Source organism: Danio aesculapii, chromosome 18, assembly GCF_903798145.1.
Source record: "Danio aesculapii chromosome 18, fDanAes4.1, whole genome shotgun sequence".
NCBI lineage: Eukaryota > Metazoa > Chordata > Actinopteri > Cypriniformes > Danionidae > Danio > Danio aesculapii.
This window is the reverse complement of record NC_079452.1, coordinates 44,457,258-44,477,366: the sequence shown is the minus strand read 5'-3', so window position 1 is coordinate 44,477,366 and position 20,109 is coordinate 44,457,258. Positions and strand designations below refer to the sequence as shown.

The 20,109-nt window shown below is 36.6% G+C and overlaps 1 protein-coding gene across 1 annotated transcript in view; it reads right to left on the bottom strand.

Moving 5' to 3' along the window:
- The window catches only part of cpne2 (copine II), a 57,240-nt gene that overhangs the window by 18,680 nt on the left and 18,451 nt on the right, over nt 1–20,109 (bottom strand). The window contains exons 11-14 of the mRNA XM_056478569.1: nt 17,726–17,859; nt 17,566–17,620; nt 14,571–14,622; nt 14,359–14,492 (exon numbers count right to left, since the gene is read on the bottom strand). Coding sequence (XP_056334544.1) covers nt 14,359–14,492; nt 14,571–14,622; nt 17,566–17,620; nt 17,726–17,859 — 375 coding nt within the window. The remainder of the gene's footprint in view (nt 1–14,358; nt 14,493–14,570; nt 14,623–17,565; nt 17,621–17,725; nt 17,860–20,109) is intronic.

Genomic DNA, 20,109 nt, shown 5'->3' with positions numbered 1-20,109 from the left:
CGCTATATAAACACACATTACTTACTTACTGTTTATTAACTCAACCAGCTGGGTTAAATATTCATATTAAATTTTAATAGTTTTTCCTGAGACTGTGTGTGTGTGTGTGTGTGTGTGTGTGTGTGTGTGTGTGGTGTGGTGTGTGTGTGTGTGGTGTGTGTGTGTGTGCGTGTGTGTGTGTGTGTGTGTGTGCGTGTGTGGTGTGTGAGAGTGTGCGTGTGTGTAGCAGAAGTTGACTGACGCAATGTCTCATGGGAGTTGTAGTTCGGCAGGGTATGATTTCCAGCAAGGGCTTTAAATTGATCAAATTTTGTTAGTTTTTTTATTTTATATTTGATTCTTTATACAATATATAGTTTCAAACTGCTATAAAAATAAAAAAAATCACTCATCTATTCATCTAGTTCTTATTCATCTGGGGTCGCCACAGCGGAATAAACTGCCAACTTATCCAGCATGTGTTTTGCGCAGCGGATGCCCTTCCAGCTGTAACCCAGTACTGGGAAACATCCATACACACTCTTTTACACACATACAATACAGCCAATTTTGTTAATTTAACTCACCTATAGCGCATATCTTTGGACTGTGGGGGAAACCCACACGAACACGAAGAGAACATGCAAACTCCACTTAGAACACGCTACAACACGCTATGTGATGAGATTTTAAGTGATAAGTAATTTGCCTGTTTGCACCAGACGAAACATGACAGAATTTTAAATACAGCCATTCAGAAGCACATAATAGTGCACTTACTGCATTTCAACAAAAAAATGGTAGGGTTTATAATCTTATTAATACATATTAAACCTCTTAATTATTAAATGTACATGTCGAATCACTCATGAGTTGCAGTTCTAAAGTTCAATTTCAAATGGTTTCTTTTATTTTTCAAAATCTGAGGTGAACTATCTGCTGCTGCTTTCAGGTGTATGGCAATAAACATCATGTAAAATGGCAGTCAAACTCACATTACTAGCATTTAAGACTGAATATAGCACATGAGGTGTACCAGAGGTGATCATTGTCAGTTTTCTGCTGTTCTTCATATATCAATTTCAGGTGGTGGTTGAAACAAAAACTCCTTTTAATATGGAAAATATTTCTTCTAGCGTGTGCCATTGATTTTATTAGAATACGACATAAATCAGCCTTGAATCTGCCTTTAGGCTCGACAGTCAGGCACACATCTGTTTATGTCGTCAATCTGAGCTTTTGTGTTTTGAACCAGGTGTGCAATACCTAGTTCAACCACTGGGTGTCAAACTTACATACTGCACCTTTAAGTGTCTTTGAAAAGTTAGTTGGTTTGTGAAGTAAGATATTCTACAAGAAAATCATTTGTCAAAATGTTTTTTTTTTTCATTGAGAATGTTGACATATTTTAAACCTATTTCAAATACATTTGTCTTACATCTGTGAAAAACGGGTGATGATTGCTGTCCTCTCAAGTTTCATAAAAATGTCAAAATGGTAATTTCTGGGTGACCTATTCCTTTAAGAAGTACAGCTCAAAATGAGATTATGCAACTGATGACTAAAAGTTTGGTCTCTAAAAAATAACCCACAGACCTTCCCTAATTCTCCTCTCCAGAATGTACTTTGCAGTGTTCTGATTTACCGATAAAAACCAAAAGCCGTTCTCTGTCTTCAATATAAAGAGAAATCATCTCTTCTGAATGCTGCATTCAGGAGTCTGTTTGCCCACTGGTGACCCCTGAGCTTGACTGGCTTTATAAAGATGCTGGCAGCGCTTGGTAAACTGCTGCACATGAACAGAAAACTGAGATCAGATCACAGCTGAAAAGGATCTCACCTACCAGCACACTGGATCCTCGAAGTCCAATAGAAAGATTTGTTTAGTCAGGAAAGCATAAAATGTCCTAAGTCACAAATTCATGCTGGAACTACCTGTTTTTTAGCTAGAAATACAAATATATATAGTTCACAAATACTGAGCCTACTAAATTTAAATTATGCCATCATTTACTTGCTCTAAATACCCAACGTAAAGTTTATTAATAAACTAATTTTGAGTGTGCTTATTATGATTGATCATGGCTGGTCCCGCATTAGCTAACACATAATTCACCAATCATATGATTCCTAACTCACTATAAACAACCAGAGTTTCTTACTTCAGTAATCTTCGTCTTGAAGAATCCCCCTTCCACCCCTACTCCTCCTTCTTTCCCTTAATAGGGTGGCACGGTGGCCCAGTGGTTTGCACTGTTGCCCGACAGCAGAAACGTCACCGGTTTAAGTCCTTAACAGGCCAGTCGACGTTTCTGTGCGAAGTTTACATGTTCTCCACAGGCTCATGTGGGTTTCCCCAGGTTCTCCATTTTCCTTCCACAGTCCAAAGACATGCGTCATAGGTGAATTGACCAATCCTATATTCGCACTATATTCGAGCTAATTCAGCAGTATACAGTTGAAGCCAGAATTATAAGCCCCCTGTTAATTTTTTTCCCTCAATTTCTGTTTTACGGAGAGAAGATTTTTTTTTCACATTTCTAAAAATAATAGTTTTAATAACTCATTTTTAATAACTGATTTATTCATCTTTGCCATGATGACAGTAAATGATAATTGACTAGATATTTTTCAAGACACTTCTATACAGCTTAAAGTGACATTTAAGGCTTAACTAGGTTAATTAGGTCAACTAGGCAGTTTAGGGTAGGCAAGTCATTGTATAACGAGGGTTTGTTCTGTAGACTATCAACAAATATATAACTTAAAGGGGCTAATAATTTTGACCTTAAAATGGTTTTTAAAAAATTAAATATAAATAAAATAAAACAAATAAGACTTTCTCCAGAAGAAAAACTATAATAACTATTATAATTTCCTTGCTCTGTTGAACATAATTTGGGAAATATTTAAAAAAGAAAAACAAATTCAAAGGGGGGCTAATAATTCTGATTTCAACTGTATCTTTAGCAATCCCTAATTTGTCATTTATAATGGGGGAGTACATAAACTTAAACTCCCCTCTCCACCTACAAACTAAGGGAGCGCCAGGTTCGAGGATCTTATGAGCTCAGGGCTCTCTCCCGGGACAGCATTCCAAAAACGTGTTATAATCAATCATCAGCTAAGTGTGAACTCTTGAATTACAATATACTGAACTGGTGTGATGTAATGTCAAGCAAAACAAAGTTAATTTTGAGTTGGGAAAGAGCTTGAAATGTTCTCTCCAGTTGGTAAACGCCTTTAAACTATCATTAGTCAATAGCAATTATTAAAAGGTAGATGGGTTTTGAGTGTGTTTTAATATTGAGAGGGAAGCCCATATATGCATGCATATTGAAGAATTTGCATGTGAATATATGTGTTTATCATAGCCAGTGCAACTGGGTAACAATAAGGTAATATTCGCAAATCCAACCTTACCATCATTTTTTACGGCAATATTTACATATTATTCTTAGCTATATTAGCTTACATATAATTTGCTGATGGAGGTACAAAAACACAGTACATTTTCATGCAAATTATTTTTCTTGCCTCATTGACCCAAGAGTCAAATGTCGTCCATGAAAATAATCTTAAGCTTTTAAAATAAAGGTTACAAAATATTTTTTGCAGATTTTTACTCTAAAGAAACTATTGTAGAATATAATAAGGTTCCTTGGATGTTCTTCTTTATTTAGATGTTCTTCATAGAACCATCGGTGCAAATATAGAACCCTGATTCTTTAAAAGGAGTATAATATACGTAAAAGCAAGTAATGGTAATGTGGACAACTTATTTGGCTTCTGGGTTAAAAAGACTAGTATTTTTTGAGAATTGTGAGAATTTTTTATGTGGTCCATGCAATTATAATATGATTATAATCGCATGAAACATAAAAAATTTCTCACAATTCTCAAAAAAAATCTCAAAAGTATTTTCAAAGTGATGTCACAATATTCTTTTTTGGTTCCTCTAAGAACCTTCTGGGCAAAGTTATTCAAAGAACAATTTTCATTATGTGGTATCATTGTGGTCTGGTGATGTTAAAAGGTCTTTATGGAATCAGCAACGCCAATAAATAACCTTGAAGGCTTATCATTATCTGCAGAGCAAAAAACAAGCGTGCATCATAAGGTGGCGTCATACAACAAACAAGATATCAAAATCACTTTCCTTTGTTTAAAAGCTTCTCTTGCTTTCTCTCCCTCTGTGTTTTTTACATCCCCTGTCTCTCTCTCTGTCTTTAGTTTCAAATGAGAGACATGGACCTCCACACTGCAGCACACTGTAAATAGCAACCTGTGAATTTCACTCACTTGAGTGAGGGAAAAATAGACACGTTGATGTGCTGAAACTCTTGTTAAATCAGCCGCATCACCCTCCCCCCATACAGGCAGACGAGGAGCTGGAGTAAGTGTGTGGAGGGATTTACGCTGTCACTTTCCCTTCCTCCTCTCCATGGCAGCTCTCTTTGACAGTAACACTTAGCAGGAGCGCTGCCTGTCTCTCTAGCCATAATTCATAGGAACGATACTTCAATTCTTCCTCCAGGAGCCCAGCCCTGATACCCGCACAGAAAGAAGAAAGTTGAATCTGCCACTGCAAAATTTAGGCATAAGAACTAGCGCTTTGGAGACCAGTCTAGAAGCTAATTGGCCTCAAATTTAGTCAGTGGTGTGACCTGAATATGCACACAAGACATAAGATGCAAATCAAGTATTTACAGCAGAACACACTGTTGTGGACAACTAATCTTTGAGTCAAGTGCCTCCAAACAGCATTGCATAATGAAACGCTATGCTAAAGTGTTCTCTCACTTGTTCTCTTCACTTATATAGTGGTGCTTACTAAGACAAGTACTTAAGTACATTTCTGAAGGATCAGATTTACAATTTTTAAAAGCAAGTGACAAAACTCTGGAAAAATAGCCTGACTTTAAAAGAGGAGCTGATTCAAATCTAGGCATTATAATAAAGAGTCTCATAGCACCGCTCTTTTGAATTTCAACTAGCAACTACTCAGGACGCCATAGCAACAGCTTTTTAAGCAACTGGATCTGCAATTTTCTCCTGGTGGGCAAAAAAAAGAGCAAAACAACATTTAAGGGACTGTAATTTTTCAAACGTTAATAAAAAATGCTTTATTGTTGGTAACAATAAGTGGTGGGAAAAGGTGGACAGAGGGGAGGTGTCCAGAACACTACAATTTTAACCAATGGGATTTCCAGGGACTTCTGTCTCAAATTGATGGTGACTTTACTGTTGTCATAGGATGGCAGGAGTGGCTGGCTATTGTGAGACTGCTTTTCAGTAGAAAAATTGAACCCGCACCAGAAGAGATATAATTAGGTGCAGTGCAGTGCAGGCCTACATCATCTGATGCACATTTTACTATCCCATGAGACCACGACTGAGGATTTCTAAGCGACTCGATGAAAACTATGACAGTAACATTTCACTCACACTAAAAATATTCATTCTTTTAGAACATTCTTTTATAACAATCATGACGTAAGTTTTAAAGACCCCAAGTTTTAAAGATTTACTCACCCAAAGGTGGTTTCAAAATTGTAACCACTGACTTCCATAGTAGGAAAAACAAATATCATGGAAGTCAAAGGTTACAGGTTTCACTCTTTCTTCAAATATATTTGTTGTGTTCAACAGATGAAAGAAACTCAAGGATTGAAATAAGGGTGAGTAAATGACAATTTTTATTTTTGGGTGAACTGTCCCTTTAAATCAAGCATAGTATCTACAATGCCTGACAAAAGTCTTGTCGCCTATCCAAGTACAACAAATAATAACTTGACTTCTAGTTGAACATTTGGCTATAAGTGGCTTATATATAAGGCAAAGGCCTCTAGATTACACTTATTATACCAAAATAAAATATGATCTTCCCTTGATTTTTAATAATTTAATTAGGACAGTAAGGTCTGACTCTGCTTTGACAAAAGTCTTGTCCCTTAATAGAAATAATGTACAGTATAGAATATGAAGTCATGATGCAGTGGAAAAATAATTCAGCGTTCTTGCAGGACTCACAGAGTTCATCAAGATTCTTTAGATTCATCTTCAATGCCTCCTCCATCTTACCCCAGACATGCTCAAAAATGTTCATGTCTGGTGACTGGGCCAATCCTCGAGCACCTTGACCTTCTTTGCTTTCAGGAACGTTGTGAAGGCTGAAGTATGAGGAGTGCTATCCTGCTGAAGAATTTACCCTCTACTGTGGTTTGTAATGTAATGGGCAGCACAAATGTCTTGATACCTCAGGCTGTTGATGTTGCCATCTACCCTGCAGATCTCTCACATGCCCCCATTACTGAATGTAACCCCAAACCATGATTTTTACTTCACCAACTTGACTAATATCTGTTAGAATCTTGGGTCCATGTGTGTTCCAATAGGTTTTCTGCAGTATTTGTGATGATTGGGATGCAGTTCAACAGATGATTCATTGGAAAAATCTACCTTCTGCCACTTTTCCAAATGATCAACTAGAAGTCGAGTAATTATTTGTTTCTCTTACAACTGGGATGGATGACAAGACTTTTGTTAGGTTGTGTACACAGGATGCGTTTTTAATGGACTGTTTGACTTGAGTAAACAAGTAAACACCTAGAATGTCCTTAAAAACTGCATAGCAATGCTCTAGAAACCAAAACTCATTAACATAATTGTGGCGATTTTTGCAGAGGCAATTACCACACATATATTTTGTCATGTGGATTATGTGAAACGTTGCAGAATATTGTTACAAAAGGCAACATAAGCAGTGGACATTCATCTGGACAGAAATAGAACGAGCCAAAGGCTGTGCCCTCTTCCCTTTAGCGTTTTATGACCAAACGAGCAATACAGTCATGCGTAATGGAATGAGGAACGAGGCTGTGCCCCTTGCCCAAACCGCCATACTATATAGCTGAGACACTTTGGGCAACACTTCCTGTAGGCACTGCGCTAATTTCCTAAATATACACTCACAACATAACCAAATCACACAAGCTGTCTTATCTTATCGCTTGGCCTCCAAATAGCCGGCTTAGAACAAACTGAAACCCACAAGACACCGCAGGAAGCATGTTGACGAGCAGTCCTGATTCGTTAGGATCCCCTAACCTTTACAAAGACACTGTTTGGACAGGCTTAAATGCAGCCAGTATCTGCAAGCTGCTGGGTTTCTTGTCGTACCTGCCCAGGGTCACTAAAAGTGTATGGTGTATGACAGCAACCTCTTCCTTCCTGCTGTGGTCTGTGAACTTTGAGCTTTTGATGTACTAACAGACAGGCTCATTAGCGTCTCATTATAGACACATAAAACTGATTAACTCTTGAAGTGTTCTAGCACAAGATTTGCACAGCCATGTGGCTCTTAGAAAACAGCACTTCTTCAACCAAAATCTTTTCTCTGGGAGTTTCCTTTCCAGCATAGAATGGTCTGTATGTTCCAGTTTGCTGTGATGGCATAAACGTCCTTGGTCTCAGTCCAGCCTTGATTAATTTTATACTACTTTAAATCCCACTGCTTGTTCCTATTTCATAACCAATTGGACAATACTGTCGCTGTATACATATTTGGTGTGAAATATGGGAGCTAAAACAGCAAAACAAGCCAAAAAGGACTAGAAGACTGATGCATTCGGGATGACAACAAAGAAGTCAGCATGGCAGCTATTGCTAACCTCCTGGAAAAACACTGAAATGCAGTCTCTTTAAAGATGCAGACTTTAAAATGCAGACTTTAAAACTACCAGGAGAGGGGTCTGGATGCAGACCTGGTGCAGATGCAATCTGAGCTGCATGCAATGCTTTTTAATGGGCTCACCTATCCCCATCCCTCATAGTGACATCACAAGCTCCAACTCTTAGTGTCGACATTGCATGCTGAAAAATTGCCAATCTCAGCTTGCATCACAAAGGCTGCATCCAGATACTATTGACTACCATTTCAGAATTTGAGATGAAGCTGGACCGAATTCAAGCTACTGTGGTGGTCCAAAACACATCTCAAAGATCGCTTCACCCAAGAGTTCATGCAAATTCTCAAGATGAGCACACGCATGCCATGGAAACCCATTATATTCTACGCTAACAGATTGCCAAATTGTTTGTGAAAGTTTTGAATCTTGAGTCCCATAGCAGGTGAAATAACATAAGAATTATAGGACCTCCCGAATCAGCTAAGGGTGTACAGCCCTCAATCTTTTTCTCTGAGACTCTTGCAGAAGTATTTGGAGATGAAAGTCCTGAAAACTCTGTAGGGAATGGTATAGAGCAAACTGATCACTGTCTGACAAACTGAAACCGGGCTGAGACAGAGTCCTGTTATTATACAACTCCATAAGTTTCAACAAAAGCAAAGATATTGCGGGAGGCCAGAGTGAGGAGGGGGAAACTACTCCGTTCTGGAGGTGCTGGAACAATGATCCAAATCCAAGGAAGTAATGTTTGAATGGTCTTTATTTATATGTCTGTATAAATATGTCCTGGTGGACCTCTTGTCCATTCAGCTGTAGTGTGGTAGCAAGTAATGACTATGGTTTGAACATTCAAGGAGAGCTTACGAGCCCGCAGCATTATCTTTCTCCTACTGCATTAAGGCTCTATTCTTCTCTCTCTTCACTATCCATTTTTATCCTTTAGAGGTGACAGGGTGCAATTAGAGATAGAAAGCGCTTTAGGCTCTCCTGAAGGAGGTTAAATAATAACTAACTATTAAGTTTTCCTTCCAGGCTAATATTTGGTTATGAAGTATGAATGAGCACTGTACTAGCCTCATGATCGCCACCAGAGGAACTGGCTGCGCTCATCCAGGTTATAGTTTTGAGTTGACAGGACAATTTTAATAAGCACCAAGAGAGAATAAGTTATGTATTGGCTTGCATTGTTTTATTTGCATTTATTTTAGCTTCTTTTTTTGTATTACAGGCTCAGCCATTTTATTTCATTAAGCATTTTAGGCAAATGACAAGAAATCATTGTCCAGGTCTTAATTGGCACCCAAACTCAAATCAGCAAAAGTAATTATGTTTTGCTGAAAGACAATGAAGCATATGTTTTTAGGACATTTTTTTATTATTCATTCTCATTACAGTTTAATCTAATCTATTGTAATACATTTTATAGTAAACTTTTTTTAATCATTATTTTTTAAATTAAAAGCAGTATGATACTTTTATTATTTTTTTACTCAATATTTTTATACTTTTAATACTATTTAATAAGGTTATATGTTTTTTAATACTATTCAATAAGTTATATGTTTAGTTATATTTATTCTTTATATGTTAAGTAAATAAAGCATGATGTTTATTTACATTTTATTTGCAGTAAAGTTATAATTACTGTATCATCACTCATAAATATGATAATACTTGCTGCAATAAATTTCACACTATAATTTTATCCCAATTTTATTATTTTGATCATGTGTATTTTGGGTTATTTTATTATATACAGCATTTCATTGAAATGTTTTTTTGTAAATAAAGGCAGTACAAAAATATGCGGTAATGTATACCAATATGTAAACACTTAATATTTTAAATATATATATATATATATATATATATATATATATATATATATATATATATATATATATAATATGCTCCATAAGCCATAATATGTTTCTTTTGACATAATATATGTATTATATTTATTATATATATGTTATACACACACATACGTAAAACCAAAATTATACAAAATGTTAGATAGATATTAAAATTTATTTGTAATACATAAATATTTATTTACTATTTACATATTTCTACTCATATATAATTAAAAAAATAGGATATTGTAATTGTTTTCAATGATAAACACAAATAAGTATACAGTAATCAAGGCAAGACAAGTTTGTTTATATGGCACATTTTTTACACAATGGTAATTCAAAGTGCTTTACATAAACAAGAATAAAACAAGCAAGAAAATAAAAATGATTAAAAGTGATTTAAACAGATAAAAATAGATTATAAAAGAGTGAAAAAGAAAAGACAGACATAATAGTGAGATCTGTCGTACGTAGCACAGTGCTCATTCAGTAAATGCACAGCTAAACAGATGTGTTTTAAGTCTTGATTGAATGTGCCTAATGTTGGAGCACATCTGACAATTTTGTCTGATTTCAGCAGCGGGGGGTGCAGTAGACATTTTATAATAATTTGGCTTAATTTTCCTTACGGATGATATAATTATTTGGGTGCAATTGACCTAGACATGTACTCAAAAGGCTTTAAATTTTGTATAAAACATAGTTTTACCCAAATTCAGCATCTGTTATGATCAATTTCTCCACACAGCATGTGTGTCTTGCCAGTTGTCAGTATAACTGCAGTCAACGTAACCTTTCTCTCTCACAACAACAACAAAAAAAGCATGCCTCGTCTCTCCGTCTCCTCTGAAGCTGGCCTTGCTGCTGGCCTGTACACATCTCAGACCTGAGGGTGCAGCCTCATTAGTCACTAAAAACCAAGAGCAACTGGGGGAAAAGAGAGAACATTTGTTCGCTGAATCAACCTCTATAAATAGCCATAATTGAAAAGGGATTTTAATGGTTGTTTTCCACAGGACTGATAATAAGAGCAGGAGAAATTGTGTGCACTGTGCTTTTCAAAGCCCCTCAGAACTAACAACCGTAGGCACATTTTATGTGTCTTACGGAGCAATTAGGCTCTGGTGAGACAGGGTCAGTTCTGCTGCCTGTTACGGCAGCAAACAACGCACAGACACACCCGTCCACACACACACCACAAACACCACCAAGACTGGACAACTAACTCCTTTTGCATCTGCATTAGTATTTACTACTGGAAACTAGTGATCCTGACTGTTTGTGTATTAGGGTTATTATAGTTAATGAAAACGAAATGAAAAAACGAGAACTAAAATTGAAAAACATTTTCGTCAACTGAAATAAAAATAATAACGATGATAGCAAAAATGTTCTTCGTTTTCGTCTTTGTAAATGTATTTAATACATGCTGTAAGCCTTTTAGAAGTAAATCTATTTACTTCGCGCTGTCAGGTGTTTGACCTGTACGGCACCTGTGTCGGTATTTCTCCAGTCAGTCCTCGCTGTTGCTCCCGTGACAAAAACAACAAGTGGACATGACAGCAGCACGGTGACAGCATTGAATACGAAAAAAAAAAAACTCAAAAACCTAAAACTAACACTGAAGCTAATAAAAACTAAACTAAAACTAAGCAAATTCAAAATACTGAAATTTATAAAAACTAGTAAACCGACCTCTAAAAACAAAAGAAAACTAACTGAATTTGAAAACAAAAAGTCAAAGTGAAATAAAAACTAAAATTAATGAAAAACCTAAAACTATTATAACCTTGGTGTGTATATATTATAGTACATAATATTTTTCGAGATACTAGTATTCAGCTTAAAAAAACACAGAAGAGCTAATAATTTTGACTGATTGTTGACATATATTTGAATACTAGTATCTTGAATATTATGTCATCATGGCAAAGATAAAAAGAAATCAGTTATTAGAAATTAGTTATTAAATTTATTTTGTTTAGAAAACAATTATTTTGTGGTGAAAAAACATTTTACATTACACTTTACATTACACAAAAAATGTAGAAAAAATATACAGGGGGGCTAATAGTTTAGGACGGCTAATAATTCTACCTTCAACGGTGCTGGCCAAAGAATAATCACAGTTAATCACATCCAAATTAAAAGTTTGTTTACTTTGAAATCCTGTTTTCTCCTGGTTTGTGGCAGCGAGGGAGAAAGGGAAGTTTGTTGTAATTTTATTTGGGTTTCTTTATTTTAGCAGCTATGTTAGATATTCTTTTTCCCCGCAAGTTAGTTGGCTTTTTGTTTATCATTTTGGCCTGGATTCCCTTCCGAAGAAATGCTTCGGAGAACTTTAGTTTGAAAATAAACATTGTTATTCCTTGCTAAATACCTGTTGTGGTTATTGTGAGCTGGGACAGGAGAAGGGGAAACCCTAAATTTATTATTTCTACATTTAATTTAGGTAACACTTGATTTTGATGGTCCATTTGAGTATTAGTAGACTGTCTGCTTAATATCTGTTGATACTGCTCCTTCAACAGACATTTAACTGACTATAAGAAATTTTGCAGGTACATGTCAATTTGCCCTAACCCTAACCTAACAGTCTACTTATAATCCAATGACAATTAGATGCAATGTAACTCAAATTGAACAAACGGACCATCAAAATAAAGTGTGACCTTAATTTATACCTTGTTATTGCTCCCACCAACCCTAGACTTTAAGACATAAAAACAAAATTAAACAAAACAATGTTACATAGATATTTAAATTTATGTTTCATTTGAATCATATACATGTATATTCTGTATACAGTCATTTATACTCTTTAAATTTATTTTTCTTTTTTAAATATTTCCCAAATGATGTTTAACAAAGCAAGGAAATTTTCACAGTATGTCTGATAATATTTTTTCGTCTGGAGAAAGTCTTATTTGTTTTATTTCGGCTAGAATAAAAGCAGTTTTTAATTTTTTAAAAACCATTTTAAGGTCAAAATTATTAGCCTCTTTAAGCTATTTTTTTCCCGTCTGTCTACAGAACAAACCATCATTATACAATAACTTGCCCAATTACCCTAACTTGCCTAGTTAACCTAATTATAATAGTTAAGCCTTTAAATGTCACTTTAAGCTGTACAGAAGTGTTATCATAGCAAAGATAAAATAAATCAGTTATTAGAAATGAGTTATTAAAACTATTATGTTTAGAAATGTGTTGAAAAAATCTCTCTGTTAAACAGAAATTGGGGAAAAAATAAACAGGGGGCTAATAATTCAGGGGGGCTAATAATTCTGACTTCAACTGTATATATATATATATATATATATATATATATATATATATATATATATATATATATATATATATATATATATATATATATATATATATATATATATATATATATATATACATACAATACAGACAAATATTTTAAGTCAAAAACTTTTATTTTGGATGTGATTAATCGAGTTGAATTTTTGCCCAGCACTAATATCCGAAATATTAGCAGACACCCATATTTATAAAACAATTAATTAAACACGTTATGGACAATTTGCTATGGTTACAAAAGTTGATATTAACACTGTTTGTTGTTTGCTTTTGGTATCTGATAGATTATTTAAAACCCCATAGGAAACGAGCAATACAGATGACTATGGTACTTCTATGATGCCTTTTTTGAACTAGACACTCAACACCGCCCTTTACTCCACTGCATGGAGAACAAAAAAACAGCTGGTACATTCAGTCTAACTTCTCCTTTTGTGCTCCAAACTATTCTGGAATGACATGAGGGGGAGTAAATCATGACAGACTTTTCATTATTCTATCTACTTTTCCTTGAATATAGATTATCAAACAGTCAATCTAACAGTAAAAGCATCTGTGCTACAGATGAAGTAAGGTATTCTCCAAGTGCATGAATTTAAAACACATTTCAAAGAAAGAAATCAATCTACATTTGATTATGTTAGCAATTAATTCCAAATTGCTAGCTTATAATAAGCCCGCATAGAGAGGCACTTATAGAACAACAGTTCTGACTGAGTGCTGAGGGTTTTTTTTTAAAGCAAATGTTGCACATGCACACAGGAAGCTAACAGAGCGAGCACAACTTCACAAGTGGAAAGCTGCAGGAACACCCAGCCTGATGAAACACAGACACATTGTGCTATCGCTGAAGAAAACGAGCCCTCCTCTGCCCGCCTATGCTTCGCTCAAATGCTGCACATATCTAGGAAACCAAGACGTTTCACAGTTTCCACTAAAGGTTTAAGGGGGAACACAGAACTACTGTTCCTCGCTCAGTGGAGAGATCTGCGTAAAGTGGGTGTGCGTCCAGCTTTTCCTCACAGCCCTTCAGACCAATTTGATGAAACTAATGGGATGTAATGAGGCTTTTTAAATGCAGACTTCTCTGACACACACAGTACACGTCAGTCCGTGATTTCTGTTCATTTAATGAGTGACCACTAACTGTTAAACTGCTAAATAGTGACATGAGGCAAATTGCACGAGACAGTCATTTGCTGTTGCATTTAAAGCATTTAGCAGATGCTCTCATCCAGAGGGACTTCCAAAGTGCTTTAGCTTCACATGTGAGCCTGCCATGGGCAACAGATGGCAAACGCTTCAGAGTTATCTGCTAAATCCATCAATTTATCAGTGTACAAGCTATCATACAATCCAAACAAGCTAAATGCAAAACAACACTGGCTTGGCTTACAATTCCAAGCATTGGATGCTTTCTAACACAAAGCTAATGTAAACAGATAGACTTCCTTCCTACTTTCCATCTTGGAAAAAAACAGATCTTTTTGAGCACTTACTGCGGCTGTGTCCTGCTGGAGGGCTTGGTTAGCAAAGCGGGCCACATGGTTGATGATGGGGGAGAAGTTGGTGGGTCCGTAGAAGCGGATGTGAGGCAGGCAGTTGGAATAAGCTTGAACAATCCCCTCCACACCTACAAGCATATAATGTTAACTTATTGTACATGTCACCTTCATCTGAAAATGCTACAGACAATGTTTGTGATCCTCACCTGAGCAGAAAGGGTTGGTGGGGTTAAAGTTGATTGCAAACTCATGGGAGACCTGAAATAAAAAGAGAAAAAAACAATGAAATAAGATCAGCTAAAAATCCAAAAATACTGAAACTGTTTTAATGTATTTTTGTCACCACTACTGCTCACTTAGGTTTTAGAAATCTTCACTTAGGTCTCTTATGCTTACCTTCTCCTTATTTTCAGCAAATCATGATCCATTCTAATATTCAGATTTGGTGCTCAAGAAGCATTATTATCAATGTTGAAAAATATTTGTTTTGGAAATTTTGATATATTTGATTTGGATGTTTTGATGAATCGAAATTAGTTGTAACATTAAGAGCTCTAGTTTAAAGACCTAGGCACAAATTCTAAAGCACATGACGCAAACGCATTAAGAGCATGTCTGAATCCACTTTTGCTATTTTAAGGATGGAAAAATAAGATTTGCGCCCCCGCACATGGTGTAACAGGGTTGAGCTTATTCTCTTATTGAGTTATGAGTGTGTTTTTAGCATAACGTGCATTAAACCAATGAGCGTCTCATCTTCTATTCCTTTTAAGAGTCAGTTGTGTCGAGTCATGGCGCATTTGCTATTTACATGAAAGACTTTTTAAGTGGAAAAACTGAATGCTTCACTAGCAAGAAAACAGTTAAACAGACCATCTGCAGCACGAGGATAAAGAACGAGCCTCCTCCATTAGGCCTCTTTACTTTCTCTTCACTTTACTTTTACTCTTTCCTCCTTTACTTTAGATATGAAAACTGTGTTGTACGCACTCCACTAAAGACATTCATTAGCCTACATATTTAATTTTGTTTATTAAGCACAAATTTTTGTTTTAAAACTATTTCTAAATTCAGTTCTAATTTCCACCAAATGGATAAATGAACAATAATAACAAAGTGTGGTCAAAAAAATTAGTTATTTCCAAACACCCATCATATGCCCCATATGGTCCAAAACCAGACAGACAAACCTGCATATAATAAATAATAATACTATTAATAATCACAACATTATAAAAAAGCTAACTGTCATGAATAAACTGAAAAAAGTCCCTGACATAAAGAAGGCATGGACGCAGTGTTTTTTATATTTATGTAAAAATAATTTTGTAACGTTTTAATTCTTACATTTTTTTTCCTTTGTAAAGATATTTGTGTATTGCTGTACATCCTGTGTGTATTAAGCAATGTGTAAGCATTTGGACCAGCATAGGCACACAACTACTGCGCTCTGCGCTGGACTTTAGACCACCTTTTAGTTGGTCAATGGCACAGTCTCAGTCCCTCAAAATAGCAACGCACCACCAACAATGCGACTTAACACACCTCCTTTCTAGACCAGCATACCCATGAGTCCACAAAAGGTGGAAATAGATTTGCTATTTAAACAATGTGGAGCAAAACGTGAAAATTAGAGTTGTCTGGCACTGGTCTGAAAATAGCAACAAATCGTGCCAAACACGTCTTGCGTCTTATTGCGCCGGGTGTATGATAGGGCCCTAAATGTCTCATTTTGAACCATTTAATGTATCTTTGTATTTCCAAACCCTTTGGATTTTAGAGAATATGTAATGCATGTAACATGTACAGTGCGTAACAAATTTATTAGACTCCCTGTTAAGAGAGAGACCATCTAGCATCAAGTGCTATAAAGGGGACACTTTTCTTTTCAGAGAGTTCTCGACATTTCATCATTTTCAACAGGACTGAGGAATGTCAACTTGAATTTACATTGTTATACCCAAATTTGAGCCACCTATTCATAATCTCTTATAAGTCAGAAATTAATTAGGCATAACATTCATCGTTCATTCATTCATTCATTTCTTTTCAGCTTACTCCCATTATCAATCCGTGGTCGCCACAGCGGAATGAACCACCAACTTATCCGTCACATGTTTTATGCAGCGGATGACCTTCCAGCCACAACCCATCAATGGGAAACATCCACACACTCTCATTCACACACATACAGTATGGACAATTTAGCCTACCCAATTCACCTATAACACATGTCTTTGGACTGTGGGGGAAACCGGAGCACCCGGAGGAAACCCACGCGAACACGGGAAGAACATGGAAACTTCACACAGCAACGCCAACTGACCCAGCCAAGACTCGAACCAGCGATCTTCTTGCTGTGAGGCGAGCGTGCTACCCACTGCGTCGCCCTCATTCATCATATAAATCGTATTTTTCTGTAAAGTATTGCAGGTAAAAAAACTCCAATGGGAAAAGTGTTTTACAAATTTTTCTGCCTTACTAGTTAAAGAGCAATTTCAAAAGTCATAATTATAAATAGTAATTATAGTTATATATAAAATTATTTTGGTAATCAATACTGGGAGTTAAAGCAGTTGCGTAACAAACCAAATTTAATAATGATCTAATAAATTTGTTAAGCACTGTAAGACCTTTTCATTTATTTGTCTTCCTTTTGTATGAACGGTTTAACACAAATAAGTGCTATTGTATTGTAAGTGCTATTTTTCTGGCATTTTATGTTATAGTGTACAGTTTCTACTCATCATCTCAATCAACTCAAATGATGATCAAATAATGGAGAAGAACATTATAACTGGCCATATGTGGAATCTATAGAAGTGGCATAGATAAGTGGCACCATTTGCACAATCCTGTTAGTGCTAAAACAAATGCAACGCACACAAATAAACACCACTATTGGTGGGTGCGATTCATTCCCTGTGAAATCCCCCCCTCAGACTTCCTTGTATTCACTCCAGTGCCATGGCAACGCAGATGGGATGACAGTTGCATAATCATTGGGATATGTGAGTATTATTCATTTTCTTTATCTGCCTCTTCTCTGTCTTGCACTTCAAATTCTCGTTTCCATTTCACACTTGAGAAAAGCTTTAGCAGACCTCCATATTCGATTCCAGTTGATTATAGAAAAGGACAACTAGGATGAAGCGATGCACAAAAATAAATCCACGGTTATGAACGTTTTTTTTTTCTCACCTTCCAGTCGGGTGGCAGTTGAGCCCCAAATCCAAGCGCAGGAAACATTTTGTCCCTGTGGACGAGAAGTGTGAATAAGAAAGAGTGAGATTTTTGCACCGCTTTTTTGGCCATATGTAGACCTTTAAAGTGTGTTTTTATTAAAAACACTGTTACATACGTGTCATAGTCTTGGATGATCTGGCCTACAGCCCAGATGGCCGACAGATATTCATTGCTGCCCATTGGGTTGATATAATGCAGAGACGAAGGCTCCCTTGGGCTCCCATTGGACGCTGTGAAGTCGATGCCAACCTGGAGAAACACACATCCACAATATAATGCATGCCAATTGGGCTGGTCTATTAAAAAAATACAAGCAGCTGTTAGTACGATGCATTTCATAAGCTTTCCCCTCAGTTAGCGGGGCATCAAAGCTCATAGCTAAAGGCGATGTTGTTATCACCCAGGGAGGCTGAAGCGTCAGATCTGCTCAAGCTGAGATCTGATAGCTCAGTCCTGTGGCAGTCATGAACCAGAAGACATGCTACACGCTTTTTTTTTTTTACCAGTGCAGAGCTAACCTTGCTAGAGCACACCTAACCACTGGATGATCGCTTCCCCTGAGGCTGAAAACAGCTTAATGATGGAAAAGGAAAGGGAAGAGGGTGGAAATGATAGGACGAATGGAATAGGAGGTGACAGAATGAGGGTGCCCTTTATTGTAGTCGTCCTCACATAGCCTGTCATGGCCTCCGGGTGACCGAGCTGTGAAGTTTAGCACATGAGCATAAACCGAAGTGATGCCTACTATATTTTCCTCTGGTGTGACTGTTACAACTGTTAAAATTCTCATTTTTGCTGGGACTATCTGTCTTGCAGTAGATAAATATTGAGTTGTGGAATATACAATACACCCTTCACGCTTAATTTAAGAGATGGGGTGCGTCTAAAATAGCTCCTTGGATCGTTACACTGTTAACAAAACATTCTGTTAATTAACAGTTTTTAATCTTGGGATTCATGGGTGCTTTGCATTATTAAAACTTGATTTATGCTCTGTCAAATTTTGATGTTAAATGTTTTAACAAAAAGTGGCCTTTTTTGGCTTTTCCTAAGGTTGGTTTATACTTCTGCATTGAGCGATCGGCGTGATCCAAGGCGCCTGCTTTACGCGTAGTCGTGCATTTATACTTCTGCGTGTTGTTTGTGTTGTTCTGCAATAACACTTTCAAAACCCTAGCTGGTAATAGGTTATGTTATGTTCCTCTGTATCAAGTTTTTTTGCGAGTGTTTTGTTTTTTCTGAACGCTACCTTAATGTAGAAGTAGCTAAAACTCGCTCATTTAGAGGCGGGAACCGGCGGACGTGCAACAACTTTAATCATGAGGTAAACACAAAACTAAAGTTTCCATCTGGAGCTCCTTCACGAGACTTGACACTTGTCAACACTCCCTCCATCCTGCTCGCGGCTCTCAACATCGCCCCCAAACTTAATTAATAACCAAAACTAATTTGAAACAATATATTGGTCATCTAAATTATGGTACAGAACCCGGTAATGAGTTGCCAGTACCTTTTGGTTGTGTATGGAAAGATGTAAAGCACGGAATGGATCCAAATGCAATATTGCGGCAGGCTGGGGTCGAAAGCCAGCAATTCACAACAACAGAGACAATCCAAAGTGTAATCCATATAACAGACAAAAAAGGTTGAGATAGGCAAAAAAGGTCCAAAAGGTCCAAAAACACAGAACGGCAAAAACAAGAATAAACGCCTGGAATTGCAGCAACAAACTAAACTCTAAAAAACGTTGAGTTATTTATTTAACCCAATAGTTGAGCTAAACATATTTGGTGCTGTGTTGGATGAGATGTTAAACCGAGGTCCTGACTCTCTGTGGTCATTAAAAAATCCCATGGTACTTCTCGGAAAGACAAGGGGTGTAACCCCGGTGTCCTGGCCAAATTCCCTCCCTCTGCCCTTACTGGCCATCCCCATTCACTAAATTGGCTCTATCACTGTCTCTCCACTCCCCTTATAGCTGGTGTGTGGTGAGCGCAATGGCCCATCATCCAAGTGGTTGCTACACACTGGTGGTTTTGTGAAGAGACCCTGCTCATGATTGTAAATTGGGTGTATGACCATACACAATAAATGCGCTATATAAACACACATTACTTACTTACTGTTTATTAACTCAACCAGCTGGGTTAAATATTCATATTAAATTTTAATAGTTTTTCCTGAGACTGTGTGTGTGTGTGTGTGTGTGTGTGTGTGTGTGTGTGTGTGTGTGTGTGTGTGTGTGTGTGTGTGTGTGTGTGTGCGTGTGTGTGTGTGTGTGTGTGTGTGCGTGTGTGGTGTGTGAGAGTGTGCGTGTGTGTAGCAGAAGTTGACTGACGCAATGTCTCATGGGAGTTGTAGTTCGGCAGGGTATGATTTCCAGCAAGGGCTTTAAATTGATCAAATTTTGTTAGTTTTTTTATTTTATATTTGATTCTTTATACAATATATAGTTTCAAACTGCTATAAAAATAAAAAAAATCACTCATCTATTCATCT